General features: G+C 35.5%; 1 protein-coding gene across 5 annotated transcripts in view; it reads left to right on the forward strand.

The window, feature by feature from the left end:
• LOC132132137 (Kv channel-interacting protein 1-like) overlaps nt 1–16,427 on the forward strand; it is a 37,079-nt gene that overhangs the window by 17,393 nt on the left and 3,259 nt on the right. For 3 of the 5 annotated variants that reach the window (XM_059544425.1, XM_059544428.1, XM_059544427.1), the window contains exon 2: nt 14,781–14,905. In XM_059544425.1, coding sequence (XP_059400408.1) covers nt 14,781–14,905 — 125 coding nt within the window. Of the gene's footprint in view, nt 1–4,081; nt 4,343–14,780; nt 14,906–16,427 lie in introns of those variants that run through there. The other 2 variants (XM_059544426.1, XM_059544429.1) reach the window with 2 other exon arrangements.

Here is a 16,427-nt window from a genome sequence, read left to right on the forward strand (position 1 = left end):
GAATATATTACTTTTTTTATTCACGCATCACTCTTGTTCTACTTAATGTGTAAATCTAATGTCTCTAGGTGTGTGTTTAACCTAGAATATTTGGACAGCAAAATTGCAACAGAATGCCACTTGAAGTTGGCTAAAACAGAAAAACTTCTCTTGGGGTTGTGTTATAAAGGAAAAAACTGTTCATAGAGAGAATATGTTTTATTAATTTCAATAAATGCCAGAGTTTATATCTCAAAGGGCTAACAAACAGCTATTTTAATTAGCCTGTAATTTAGTTTAGATAAAGTAAATGTGGATGTGCGAAGGATGAAGTGAATGTGTTGCCATATGCTAGCATAGGCTCCATAAAAGGCATAATGGGTTATGAAAGTATTACATGCCCATTTATTCCAAAATTATTACCTCCTGTAACGCTCAGAGTTAGAGCTGAAAACACGGAGGAGGCAATTTGAAGGATTTGAAAAGTGGAACGATCAGGCTGCAAGTGTGTGATAAGAAAATGCATAAATAGAGGAAAAAGAGAAGGCGGTTTGTTAGTGATTATTTATGCCTTAAAGGTTAATTAACGTGTACTCCATGCAAATGTACCATTTCTGATTCTCCACAGCTTTTATGTGCTACAGAATATGCTAAAACAATACTGCAACAAATCAACACAACATCAACACCACTGCACTCACATGTGGTGGCATGTGTTTTTACTCGCTCATAAGAGCAAAAGAGAGAGCCATATTTCATGTGCACACATATACAGTATACACACGGGAGACCTGAAGAAAGATTATGGACCCAAAAGGATTACCAGTTCTGGGCAGGAAGACAGAAAGCTTGTTTGAAGTCTTCACTAAAATCCCCAGGAGTTACAGGAGTTGCCTTTGAGTTTATAACTAGAGATACAAACTGTGTGTCGGCTTTGGCACTCAGCCCTGACGGACTAGAACTTCTGCTGTATTTCTGAAGGGCATTGCTTCAGGTTCATGAGTTGGGGATTAAACAAATGTGAGGATGATAAATAGGAGATTTCAGTTTCAACTTTAGTGTATCTCTAGGTTTGTAGGAATGGCCTATATAAAAGACTGCAGCTGTACTGTTTCATTACTAGATTTGTATTTGTGAATGTGTTTAACTCACAGGTTTAACTCACTTAGTAATAGCTGTAGATGGTGGACTTTCCTTTTAGATGCCTTGCAAACAGCCTAGTAATGTGAAAGACTTATGTCTTATCATTGGTTAAAGACTATTCTAATCAAAACAACACAAAGAGCTCAATAATTGACACACAAGGCATGATAATTTTAACAATTAGCGAGTAATAAATTTTTTGCATAAAAAAGGGCATTTCATCTACAAAATGAATTCCATATTTCACAAAACAAGTTACTAAACAATAAATAAGTAAAGCTGGCAAATAGTGAAAACCTGAAGTCTAATTAGTTATTCATGCCATGGTACATGAAAAATAAAATAAAATAAAATAAAATAAAATTCTGTGATCAATACTTGAGAAATAAATGATTAGCATAAACAAACCCAAATGATATGTCATTTCACATGCTTGAATTAATTTATATGCATGGTTTATATTGGTTGTATTTTATTAATTTTAAGATACCATGCTAAGCACTATAAAAACAAAACATTATTATAACAAATAATAGTTATGTTAATATTAAAATATTAATATATGTTAATGTTAATGTCAATATTAATATATGTTAACATTTTCAACTCATACTTGAACTTAGAAAAGTAGAAAGTTTTCAGTAATTTTTTTTTAAGCTATCAAAAGATCAGCAGCTTAAAAAATACAATTACAACACTACAAAATATTATATATATATTTGTTAAGAAATGTTGTGCGGAAACAATGGCGATCTGCACACACAGGAATAGAAGAGATTACTTATTAATAAATCCAAACATACATAATCCAAATGCTGTTTTTTTTTTTTTTACCGCACTGCTGGTAAAATTCTGTTATGCAATTTCTTACTGTACCACTGTTGCAAAACCTTATTCAACAATATCACTATGACTATAGGTTCTCAGTGATACAAGGTTTCAGGCTGTCATTCACACCGCTGAATATTTTTTCAAGTGTAAGTCAATCATCTGTAACCATCTCCCAAATGCATTAGCAGATTCAGTGAGGCGTCTGCAAAGCAACGTCTAACACAGACTGAGCAAGAAAAGAGGCTTACACCTGCCTGTGTGGATTTCATGCATGCCAGTCGTTTGCTGGATATCATTGTTTCTGCCAAAGTGAGAAAAGCATTACAAACATCAAAAAAAAAAAAAGTGGTCTGAGGAAATTTGAATGTTGATACCAACATCTTTATCCTGTGTAAAGCAGATGGTTCAACTTCAGAGTGTTGTGTTTTGTGCAGACCGGGTTGTAGTGATGGAGTGCAGACTGCTGGATATCTTTGCCTGATATTCAGGTCAGTCCTGCTGGATTTGCGTAACATGGAGCGGTGCGGGTTGATATTATGTAATTACTCATTACCTCCAACTTCTCTCCACACTCTGAGCCCAAAGCTCGTCCGTCTGAAGTCTCATCTTTTTTGGATTATTAATAAGGTTACAGACCTGCTGTTTTGAAACTCAGACAGCTACCGACGGCAATTTGTTTTCCGCTGTTTGTCTTTCTGTTTACTTGATCTCTGTTTCCATCTCTTTAATCTGAAAAGTTTGTGGGGTCAGTTCCCCACTAATGAGAGAGAATACATAAACAAACAAGAGTATATGGGTCACTTACAAAGCGTTAAAATGGTATATGTACAGTGCACAAACTCAAATTTAGAGTACTCTATCCATGAATCATTCTTATCTTAGTCACTACATTTCAAACAAACACGCACAAAGGCACATAAATGGGAATGAACAGTGGAAGAATAAACAAAACACTCACAGTCAGACTACAGGTCATTTGACGTATATGGATTAGGTTTTGCCTGCAATATGGGGACTAAATGTGTCCACAAATGTAGTAAAATCATCAACACTGGGGGATCTACAGAAAAAGGCTAAAAATGCTACAGTAAAAACCTGTTCATTAGTTAATTGTACATATTAACTGTATTGGTTATATGTAATATTACTGTAAAATTATATGTAATTTTTTCAGTCCAAAACTATCAAATATGTGTTTTTCACAATGTATTTATTTATTTATTTTTAATGACCATATAATTTATGGTGAAAAACAGTAAAAGGACATTCCCATATGATTAAATTTTTCTTACTTTTTGTTCAGTTTTATGACATTTTCAGTTTTTTACTTAATATTTATTGTTTGTAATAATATTATTTGTAGCTTATATAATAAATAAACATTATATCACATAATGAAATATATGGTTATAAAATAGAAAGGCACCAATATTCCACCCTGTTATATATGCTAAACATCACTCAATTTTTATGGTCAATTTCTGGCAACCACAGCTATTTTACTATAAACTGAACAGGATTTTTATTTCTTTGTTTAAACAAAAACACATTCTTCAAATTATCTTTTGTTTTTTTTACAGAAAACAAAAATCAGGTTTGAAACACCACGAGTGTGAGTATTAAATAATGGTCATTCTTGAGTGAATTATCCCTTTAAAAATGTTTTCTAATGAGGTTTAGGTGTAAGGTTAGAGCAGGGATAGGCAACGTTGGTCCTTGAGTGCTGCTGTCCTGCAGAGTTTAGCATCAGCACTCCAGGACCGACGTTACCTATCCCTGGGTTAGAGGACAGAAAACATAATTTGCCTAATATAAGAACAACAAAAGTCAGTGGAACATCCCCACCATGATAGAACAACAAACGCCTGTGCAGTAGAGTGTGAACTAAAGTCACTATCCATCTTGTTACATTCAGTTTGTTTGGAAATGTGCAATTCCATAAGGAACAGATCTGCTTGCTGTGTGTGTGTGTGTGTGTGTGTGTGTGTGTGTGTGTGTGTGTGTGTGTGTGTGTGTGTGTGTGTGTGTGTGTGTGTGCAACAGTTCCTGACACTGAATAACAAACGGGACCATGGAGAAACAGCAAGAGCATAAGCCAAAGAAAGAGAACTGAAGAGAGAGAGAGAGAGAGAGAGAGAGAGAGAAATTTGTGGGAGGGGCATCAAGGAAGGAACCATATGCTTTTACCAAGAAAATTCCAGCTTGTCTTTATTCGCTGACAAGTTAGAGGAAAGTGGAGAGGAAAACAAGAGCAGGGGCTTCAACAAAGAAACACAGACTGGCAGACTCAACGCTTATTAGCTTGAGCACGCGTGTCTCTGCAGTGACAACATGGGAGCAGTAGTGGGCACATTGACTTTGCAGACAAGACAAAGACAACCATCCAGAGGTATGTTAACTAATGGCAGATTATCCAAATTGTACTCAACAATGCATTATTGTTAAATGGTTCTGCAATGGAGAAAGACTGGAAGAGTTTTGAAGAATCAATAACAACACAATCAATTATACAATGGCTAACTTAGTCGCTGAAAGAGCTCTTAGAGAAAAGAATGAGTGTCCTATTTGTGTTCAAAGACAGATAAGAGTAAAAAAAAAAGATGAGATTTATGTACAGACAACTAAAGAGCTGAGAGAGGATAGAACGGATGCGAGGTTGAGAAGATATGCAGTTGACAGGCAACACATCACGGTCTGCTGTTTACAAATGATGGTTTAACCTCATCCCTCGCAGATAAACATCATCGACAGTGTGGGTGTGTGTGGCATCTTTGTACATGAGCGTGTTTTAACACTCTGCTCACATATCAGCCTTCTTCCTGTTCACATGCGCCATGGTGTAGTTGTCATGGAGACAGCTTTCTAATGCTTGGCACAGCAGATGATGGAATGTTATGATCGACATGACAGCAAGGGCAGCATTATACACAGGAATATTATACAGCACTGCTACTGTTCTCGATCCATTCACATATCACAAGTTTAATCATGATTACATTTAAGCAATAATATGCATTTATTCATTCAATCAATAACTAAACTAGAGGCCATCAGCATAGCAAATCGAAGGGAGAATCTATAAAACACTGGAACTCTGTGCTGCTTATACATTTCAATATAAATGACTGTATTATTATTATTTATTTATAAGATTATAGAATACCTCATTTATGAAGAGCTAAATTCTCCCAAAAATTATTTTTAATTTTATATTTCACCTTTGTCATTGTGATGTTCTTTTGTGAAATGCAAATATATATATATATATATATATATATATATATATATATATATATATATATATATATATATATATATATTTATTTTTTTTGTAAAATGTCCAAGCTGCTCTTTTCCATACAATGCTGTTGAGCGGCTCCAAAAACTAAAAAGCTGCTCCACAAATAAGAAGTGTCCATACGATGAATCTGAATGCATTTTAATATAAATTCAAATATGAAAGCAAACAAATGAATTAATAATAAATTGAAGTACAGATATAATATAATTGTTAATGAAAAGCCAAGACTTGAAAGTTTTTTAAAGCTTCCAGACAGAGGAAATGATAGAACAATAAATGTAACTTATTTAAATCTAAAGATAAAATGTAAACACATTTCTCTGAAATGCATTACCTGTCTTTGAATAATTTTTCAGTAAATTCCACTTCATGTCATGCCTATTAAACTTTCTGTAAACAATTCAGTTCAGATTTATACTCATGAATTGAAGTCTCATGAATTTAAATTCTGTACAATCCCTTGTGAAGAAGAGTAAGAAGAGTAAATTATTGGTGAAATTGGGGGTGAATTATTCCTCTACAATTTCCTAAAATTGTTTAAAGCAAAATTAAATTACGTAATAAACTTCTGCCATCTGGCAGATGGTCTTCTGTTCCCTTTGTTCCAGCCAAACAGTTTACCATATTGAGATATTAGGCTCCAGGTAAACCATTTCACCATTCAAAGATCAGTGATCCAAGACGTTTGACTGGTCTGGAGGCCTTTGCTTGAATTCTCAGCTCTATATGTGTGGAGTGTGACTTCAGACCCAACCCCAGTCCTAATGAGAGCAGAGTTTAGAGCTGTAGTAACAAGTGATCTGCACTGCTTTACAGCAGCTACTCATGAATATTCATCCTACTGTTTAACTATTTCCTTGCAATTTGTCGCTCTGATATCTTCCCCTATAAATCTATCAGATCACTGAGGTCTAGTACTCCCTGTGGTTAAATGTGGGCGGCTTATTTTGGTAAACTACGTTTTAGAAGGATATAGATTGTTGAGTTTGACGTCAAGGGCTGGTTTGGAATGACACGGTCTTCTTATATAGCGTCATGGTGGTGCTGAACTGCAATTTATTTTTTTCTTCTACTTGTCTTTCACTGAGAATAAATGCCAGTAACATTGATAAACTCGACCTGATTGTTTATAATCGGCTCATTAAAAATATGTATAAATAGATACATAACTGGAAAATAAAACTAAATAAAACACTCTGCAGTCATAATTACTGGTTTTCATTTCAACCAGTGTTAAAGTGTGCAATTAAATCCAGCTACATTTTAAACGGTGATCTCTGCACTGTTAATAACATCAGAGGAAGCAAAATAATAGTTGAATACATGAATCTTACAAGAGCTAAAACGATTTTAATTTAAGCAATAACTAGTCAGAAACTGTACTGCAATTGCATCCAGCTAACAAATTTAATCTGCAGTGATTTTCCTAATGAATTCAATAGGTACATAATCAATCTCATAATCTCAGTTTTTAAATCTGTAAAGAAAAGACTGACAAGAAGACGTGTGCTGTTGTTGTTTTGGACTTTCCTCCATCTCTGTGCTAGAGGAAGCAGTCTAATGGCACTAATAGCTGTTTAAATGGAGGATGTGTCTTTAAAGTTAATTTTAGTGTGTTCCTACTTTCGCTGTTTTCAAGGATTTTGTAGCTTTTTTAAGCATTAAAGAGGAAGAGAGAGAAATAGATGGAAGGAGAGAGTTATTTTTTATGCACTGATATCTTACTCCTCCATTCTCTACTGATCCTTATCATAATCCTTCTCCTTCTAATTAAAACTACTTTCTTAGGTGTGTTCCCCATAATTTTCTCTCACCTTCCCTTTTCATTCTCACTATTACATCAGTTTGTATGTGTTAAAAAGAACATACAATCTGTGAGAGAGATGATAATTAAGAGTGATGAGATGAGGTTGCTGTTATTAGACAGGTCATACAATATCTGGGAGTTGTTCAAAACACATAGCTAATGGATGCAGTTTGCTTTGTTGTTATAATTCAGTTCAGCTTCAAGTTTATACTCTCCATTACAAACTTATCTTGTCAAGCTGGTTAAAATGGTTTGCAGTCTTTCCAAAGAGACAGAATTTGTTTGAAATTGTATGGGATCTGACAGAGATTAAGACTGAAGCAGAACTGGCAAAGAAATAAGGAGGATTTTGTAGAATCTGAAGAAATGGCTAATGCTGAGAAAACACTGATATTTGACTGTGGAGAGTTGTGTTTTAAGATGATATTACAGTGATGTTTTGAAAGAATTTGTGTCATCATTTACTCACCTTCACGTTGTTCTAAACCTGTGTTACTTCCCTTTATCTGTGGAACACAAAAGATGCTTATCAGAATGAAATTGTTGCTCTTTTCAATACAATAATGAAAGCAAATAGTGACCAGCAGTTATACTCATTGATAAACAGTGTTGGGAAGGTTACTTTGGAAATGTAATAGGTTACAGATTACAAGTTACCCTGTTTAAAATGTAATAGTACTGTAACTTTTTCAATTACTTTATTAAAGTAATGTAACTAATTACTTTTGAGTACTTTTTGATTACTATTCTAAATTTTTGAAAATTAAAGAATAATAAATAAAAGCATATACATCCACTTAAATACAGTTATCTAATAAGCATGTGACGTATTCTGTGTAATAAACTCCTGAAACATTGGTGTTTTTTTGAAACTGCTGTCTCTGTATATGATGATAGTTTTCTCAAAATAAGTAAACTGCACATGAAGTGACACAGAGCAGTTCTAGAAATTATGTTTATGTGCTCGTGTACTCCTATATTGAGATGGCAGAGGTTGAAAACACTGCGAGCTTCAGTAGGCCTATGTGTAGTAAATGAAACCATGTCTTTGCCATTAATTTACAGAAGGGGCGGACTGGGAAAACAATTCAGACTGGAAAATTCAAACTCATACAAACAAATTCATGGACAAAACTATTATTTGTATGGACCTGACATAAAAAAAGGTTTAAATCTTTAATTTGGGGACATGCAAAATAATTAAAGGTTCTCTCCTGAACTGCACCTTCACTTCCATTTTTCTCTTCAGTCTCTTTATTTTGCCCTGTTATCCATCTCTCTCATGACTTTAATACTCAAGATTGAACAAAACTATACTTTACAATACAATACTCTACAATACTACAATATCTTTATAGAAAAATCCTAATACTGTACACGAGTCATGTTTTTTCCTTACAAAATATTACCATGCTTTTATTAGCCTATATAAAAGTAAAATAACCTTTTTTTTTTGCAAATGGATTTGTATTTACTTTTTTTAATAAATACATTTGTAAAATTATTTTACATTTTTGGTTATCACAGTTAAACAATAGTAACCATTTTCTCTGGATTTATAGTTAAATATTAAAATGTTAATTTTTATAAGGGTTCTGTTGCTGTCTGTCGTAGCTCCCCCTAAACCTATAAAAAGCAATCGAAAAAATATTTTTTTTTCAGCTAAATTACTACTGTAACATTGCAACAGATAATAATGATGTCCTTTAATAGTATTTGAGTGATCACTGATGAGTGCTGCTGCTTCCTAAATAAAAAAACAAAGACAAAAAAGCATCTTTACAGATGAAACTGACCTGAAACCCTGAACAGTAGTTCTGCTTCTCTGCTCCAGCAGTCCACTTTATTCTCTCTCTCTCTCTCTCTCTCTCTCTCTCTCTCTCTCTCTCTCTCTCTCTCTCTCTCTCTCTCTCTCTCTCTCTCTCTCTCTCTCTCTCTCTCTCTCTCTCTCTCTCTCTCTCTCTCTCTCTCTCTCTCTCTCTCTCTCATTGTTTACTCTGAGTCTAATCCAAACCGTTTGGCGGAGGCGCGGAGAGTGCGCGAGTCATTCGTGGGGGAAGTCGTGGCCTAATGGTTAGAGAGTCGGACTCCCAATCGAAAGGTTGTGAGTTCGAGTCCCGGGCTGGCAGGAATTGTGGGTGGGGGGAGAGCATGTACAGTTCTCTCTCCACCTTCAATACCACGACTTAGGTGCCCTTGAGCAAGGCATTGAACCCCCAACTGCTCCCCGGGCGCCGCAGCATAAATGGCTGCCCACTGCTCCGGGTGTGTGCTCACAGTGTGTGTGTGTGTGTGTGTGTGTTCACTGCTCTGTGTGTGTGCATTTCGGATGGGTTAAATGCAGAGCACAAATTCTGAGTATGGGTCACCATACTTGGCTGAATGTCACTTCACTTTCACTGTCATGACTAACAATTCATGATTTATTAGAGATTTAATTATCAAATGGCGGATTCGCAAATGATCACTTTAGTACATTCGGCAGGCAATTATACAATAATGATATTAAATAGTCGGGCAAAATCGGCTGCCAGGCCACCGGGAATTGTCCCGGTTCTCCCGTAGTCCAGTCCGCGCCTGATTTCCACAGACACACAGAATGTGCAAGTCATATATTGCATTTTTGGGGCTTTATATTCACAGACACTAGTCGATGTCATGTTTTGATTCAAGTGAACTGACCTACTTTTGATTTAGTCATCCAAAATGTGGCATATTCCGTCCGCGTTAGGCATTTCGTTTTATGACTGGATTCTACGAACCAGACTGTATTTCCGCATCCCGGAAATTATTAGGGCGGTATGTCTCAGAATAGTCAGTGCAATTTGGAAAAGATATCAGTTACATCTGTATGTGGATGTGTGTAAATATTCAAATGTAATCCCCTTTGTAATCGTAAAAAAATTCATAAGTAACTGTAATTTAATTACTCATGTTTTCTTAGTAACTGTAACTAATTACATAAAGCAGTCCATACAATTCATGCACTATTTAAAAAAACACTTCAGACACTTTTACTTTACTGTAAAATATACATTTTACAGTCAATACATCAATATTATTACAAATAAAAAATAACTGCTTTGCATTTTAAAATATGTTTTATTCATGTGATGTCAAAGCTGAATTTTCACCAGCAATTACTCCAGCCTGATTTACATGATCAAAGTGTGATGCTTAATAAACTTTTAATATAATTATGGTGAAAACAGTTGTGCTGCTTAATATTTTTGTAAAAAATGTACTTTTTTTTAAGAAATCTTTGATTAATAAAATGCCCAGCATTACTTGTTATGATAAAAACGAATCAAGGATCAATTAAATGGGACCTTGCTGAATAAATGTATTACTTTTCTTTAAATATCATCTTTTTAATAGTAGTGCATGTTCTATTTTGGAAGCTAATGTCAAAAATCAACAAACTTCCATTGTCAATCAGTTTCACCAGAAATATCATGCTGGTGAAATTTTGCTGATGAAAAGCATAATGGTTTCTCAGCCACAAATTACCAACCAGCATAAGACAGCCTGAAAGGACCCCAGACATTCATACTAAGCAGGTCTTTAGCTGGTAAAATCTGCTAAACATGACGAAATCTGTTGTTTTCCATAAAATCCAGAAATGGCTAATGAGATCATTCTTTATCTTCTTGTGTGCTTTTGTGTCTTCAGAAAATGCTGAGCACTATAGGAAATAAAGAATGAATAAAACTCATTAGAGGCTGAGAGTTGTTTTGCTGGCTCTTCTATACATCATAAAGCTGATGTGACCATATGCTGATTGCAAGGGGAAATTTGAGATAATAGTTTGGCATTGAAAGTTTAATTCAAAATAGTTCAATCAATCTTTTCACCAACAAATGGTTTAACCACAATATGGTCCAAATCCTGCATTAATTTAGGCACACGCCCCTAATATTAGCAGCCAATCTTTTATAGGTAGCCACACACACCCCAAAGTCACAATATTGGTCGAGTCAAAGGTGACAGAATCGATTGCTCAAACAAGTCGAGCTTTTGAAAGCAGCACAATGATCATACTCTTCAGGGAAATCAGCCTACGGATAGCTTTCTTATAGTTCCCTCTGCACACTTAATCAATGTAACAAAATGAGAAAGTATTTTAACATCTCAAATATTATAAACCTTTACCTGTCATGTTTATGGGTATATATGCACATGTGTTAGAGGATATATAGGAGGTTGTATGAAAACCAGAGTATTTAGAAAGGGCTGGAGCATTTATAAGGAGATGCAATGGCTCTCCAGTGTTTTGAGAAAGATGAAGGTCTTCCCTCAAGCCACCCATGGCCATTTTCATTCATTCTACTGATCTCCCCCATCTGCCTCTCTACCCACAACCAATCATTCTGCAGGAGCTGACACAGCAACAGCAGCAGAAGCAAGGCTTGCAGTGGGCTAGTGCACAGGTGTGAGCCTGTGTGTATGTGTGTGCATCTCGAAACACATGTCATCCAAGTTTCTTTCCTACCAAAGTGAAAGTCTTTGAAGTGGAGGTGTACTGTACATTGTGGGATTGCCCCGAGCACAGTTTCTGGTTTTGCAAAGGGAAACAGTGTGTGTTTCTAATCACCACTGACAATCTTGCTTCCATAATCTCACCCGCTGCACTGAGAAGAAAATGTTACCCAAAATAAAAAAACAAACTAAAATCCAGGGACTTTAGCTTTAGCATTGCTGTTCTTCATGTACTTTAATTACCGATACCACAGTGGAGTGATGGTGCGGTCAAATTTATGGTTGTTCAACGCATTTTGAAGGGGAAAATCCATTTCATTAGGAATCCACGCAATCAGGAATTTTGTCTGAGAGTAAATGATTTAGCCGCAGATTTTGCATCAGGTTCAGGCTGGTCACACGGATTCTCACGCTGACCAACCGAAAGCTTCTTTGTTTGAAAGTGACTTTTGTGTGACCTGTGCTTCATACATTAATACTCTATTGACTATAGACAATGGACCTTTTTCACCTGCAAGTTTTTGACCACACTTTTAGACATTGTACTGTCATCTATGAATGTGGATCAGCATGATGGTCTCTGAATTTGATGCAAATTAGGTTATATTATAATGTAAAATGTGTTACTGAGCATTACTAAGGATTTTCTCTGTGATTAAATCTTTCTAATTTGTATTTACAATTGTTCAATGTTTATGCCCGTTTTTTGTCTTTTTGATTTCTTTGGCCTTTTCTACTTATTTATCCTTGCAGCTACTGATTCTCCTGTTGTCTCCAGTTGTAAAGCACAAAGTGTTCCATTGTTTAATATTCAACAAACAACACTATGCTACTGGCATATTTACAGAGGTGGCAGCCAGTTAGCATGAGGATTCTTTCCAACACTTAGGAAATGACTGGCATCCAAAAAAAAAATTGTGTGAAAATACTTTTTTTTTTTTTGAGTGCTATGTACTTTTGAATGAACTTTGGTAAAATTACCCACAAACTATGCTTTTTTTTTACTCAAAAACAGGGGTGCAAAAGCTCAGATCAATAAAGCCTATGTCCAATAATTTTCAAAAAGAGATTCAAAATCTGTGCAAACTAAAGGAAAACAAGTTATAATATAGCATAATAAAATATTTGCAAGCATTTTTTTAAAGGCCAGTTATTTTTGTCCAGAAACACTATGTAAAGGATTTTCAGGGTTATTTATACAGGTCTGGTCATATAATTAGAATATCATCAAAAAGTTGATTTATTTCACTAATTCCATTAAAAAGTGAAACTTGTATATTATATTCATTTATTACACACTGACTGATATATTTCAAATGTTTATTTCTTTTAATTTTGATGATTATAATAGACAACTAAGGAAAATCCCAAATTCAGTATCTCAGAAAATTGGAATATTGTGAAAAGGTTAAATATTGAAGACACCTGGTGCCACACTCTAATCAGTTAATTAACTCAAAACACCTGCAAAGCCTTTAAATTGTCTCTCAGTCTAGTTCTGTAGGCTACACAATCATGGGGAAGACTGCTGACTTGACAGTTGTCCAAAAGACGACCATTGACACCTTGCACAGGGAAGGCAAGACACAAAAGGTCATTGCAAAAGAGGCTGGCTGTTTACAGAGCTCTGTGTCCAAGCACATTAATAGAGGGGCGAAGGGAAGGAAAAGATGTGGTAGAAAAAAAGTGTACAAGCAATAGGGATAACCGCACCCTGGAGAGGACTGTGAAACAAAGCCCATTCAAAAATGTGGGGGAGATTCACAAAGAGTGGACTGCAACTTGAGTCAGTGCTTCAAGAACCACTACGCACAGACGTATGCAAGCCATGGGTTTCAGCTGTCGCATTCCTTGTGTCAAGCAACTCTTGAACAACAGACAGCATCAGAAGCGTCTCGCTTCAAAAAGGACTGGACTGCTGCTCAGTGGTCCAAAGTCATGTGCTCTGATGAAAGTAAATTTAGCATTTCCTTTGGATATCAGGGTCCCAGAGTCTGGAGGAAGAGAGGAGATGCACACAATCCATGTTGCTTGAGGTCCAGTGTAAAGTTTCCACAGTCAGTGATGGTTTAGGGGGCCATGTCATCTGCTGGTGTTGGTCCACTGTGTTTTCTGAGGTCCAAGGCCAACACAGCCGTATAGCAGGAGGTTTTAGAGCACTTCATGCTTCCTGCTGCTGACCAACTTTATGGAGATGCAGATTTAGTTTTCCATCAGAACTTGGCACCTGCACACAGTGCCACAGCTGGTTTAAGGATCATGGTATCCCTGTTCTTAATTGGCCAGCAAACTCACCTGACCTTAGACAATCATTGTGAAGAGGAAGATGCGATATGCTAGACCCAACAATGCAGAAGAGCTGAAGGCCACTATCAGAGCAACCTGGCCTCTCATAACACCTGAGCAGTGCCACACACTGATCCACTCCATGCCACGCTGCATTGCTGTAGTAATTCAGGAAAAAGGAGCCCCAACTAAGTATTGAGTGCTGTACATGCTCATACTTTTCATTTTTATACTTTTTATTTGGCCAAGATTTCTAAAAACCCTTTCTTTGTATTGGTCTTAAGTTATAGTCTAATTTTCTGAGATGAATGAATTTGGGATTTCCCTTAGTTGTCAGTTATATTGATCAAAATTAAAAGAAATAAACATTTGAAATATATCAGTATGTGTGTAATGAATGAATATCATATACAAGTTTCACTTTTTTAATGGAATTAATTAAATCAACTTTTTGATGATATTCTAATTATATGACCAGCACCTGTATATAGCACCATGAGGCAATTATAAGCACCTCTGATTTGTAGTCATTTAATTTCAGATGTTTTTTTTTTGTTGTTTTTTTTTCGAAATCACATCTTGGTGAAGCAGGACATGATACAGGATGCATCCGTGCCGGTACCAGGCTTTATTGGGACATATAATTGCATATCATCTGCATAGCATTGGAAAGCAAAGTCATGACTATGCATAATTTGACCCAGATGTAATGAAGGAAAAGGAAAACTATTAAGGCAAATGTGTAAAACTACACATTAAACTACTAACTGTGCTAAAATTTGCAAGGATGACGCTTTGGGATTTCCATGTGAATGGTTTATTTCTCTTAAGAAACTTGAGGACGAGCATCTGAGAATAAGTTTATATTTACTGTACAGTTAAAGAGCAACTTCTGAGCAAGCAGTGGTCATTTCTCAGCCTGAAACTGACATGTTGCTTTCTTTTTCTCTCTAGATAATATAGATGATGAATTAGAGATGACAATGGTCTCCCATCGGCCGGAGGGTCTTGAGCAGCTTGAGGCGCAGACAAACTTCACCAAACAAGAGCTACAAGTTCTTTACAGAGGCTTCAAAAATGTACGCTGCCCGGTATTTCTCATCCTTTGCATCACTCCCACATCTGCACATTTACTTTACACAAATATCTTTTGACACATTTTGGAATCTGATAAGAAGCTTATAGTGTTTATGCAATGCATCCTTATGTCTCAATATCTTCTCTTATGAATCATCACATCTCATCTGCATATACTGTCCCTGTGGTTCTGTTTGCTGTGTCTCATCTGTCTTGAAAGCTCTTATTATTCCTCTATGCATTATCCAACGTGTCACTAATCACTGTGTGCTAGCCTCAAGCAACAGTCAGCTATTTCACAATACCAGCATTCACACGCTCTATTAAACACACATAAAAAGTAAGGCTTGGCAACCCACATAAATCTGTTAAAAAAGCTTTACCAAAAACACTGTGTAGTATTTTATGCCAATGTTTCTCAACCTTTTTCATTTGAGCATTGAAGCCCATGATATTTTTCTCATGAAAATAAAATGTTACATAACTGCAGGTGTTTTTTTTATTATTTATTAAAATGTGTAATTATAATAAATGTATAAAGATCACATTTATTATAATAAAAATATTTTAATAAAAATATTATAATATTCTATTTTATTATTTAATCCAATTATATCTAGGAAGGGCCTGCGGAGCTTCATTTATTATATATTTGCATATGCAAGACTCAGACTCAAGCCAATCAGGCACGTGCACACATAGACATGAAAGGGGGCTTGAGCACCTGCCCTTTTTATTCCTGGAGAGAAAGTGCCTTTTTATCTGGGATGCTTTTTTTTATTTTTGAAAAATAATATATATTTCTGTTTGCACACAGCTTCCCTGTCAAACAAATATATTTATTGAAATATAGTATCTAAATATCAGGTCAGGAGTTCTGAAGCACTCCCTCTCCCTCTCCCCCGATTGTTAAACCCGATTGTATTGCTTCCGCTAAAGAAAATATTCCGCTCCGTCTCTACGGTTAGAATCCTGTCCATAGCAACGCTCTGTTTTTCATGGCAACGGTCTGTTATACTCCGCACAGCGGTCTGTTGGTTATAACAGACCGCATTCTACATTGGAATTCAACCAAGCCATGTAATAAAATTAGTTAATAAAATAAGCATATATCACCACCAGGTGATATGCTTTAGTTATTTTGTTTATCCTATTTACCTGCATTTCCCTGTCGATTAGATGCAAATGTGCGCATTTTAACTAGTTGACGCCTAATTTGCATACAGAACGTCCCCAGTTATTGACTTACATCAAGAGTCTTTCCCCCCGAAATTTAGAAATCTAAATTGGTGAATTTAGAAGAAATCTACAGATGCAAACAGATGGAGGATACACTCTAAAAAATGTCGTAAATCTGAGTAACTGCATCTGGTACATTAATAAATAAAACTGAGTAGAAATAAGTTAACATTAAACTTTAAAAATAACAATATTTATAAATTAACTATTTAAGTAATTTAACTTTTTTATTTCCTCGAAACCTTTATAAAATAGTATTCCATACCACCACAAATACATACATGA

Source organism: Carassius carassius, chromosome 49 (genome assembly GCF_963082965.1).
Source record: "Carassius carassius chromosome 49, fCarCar2.1, whole genome shotgun sequence".
NCBI lineage: Eukaryota > Metazoa > Chordata > Actinopteri > Cypriniformes > Cyprinidae > Carassius > Carassius carassius.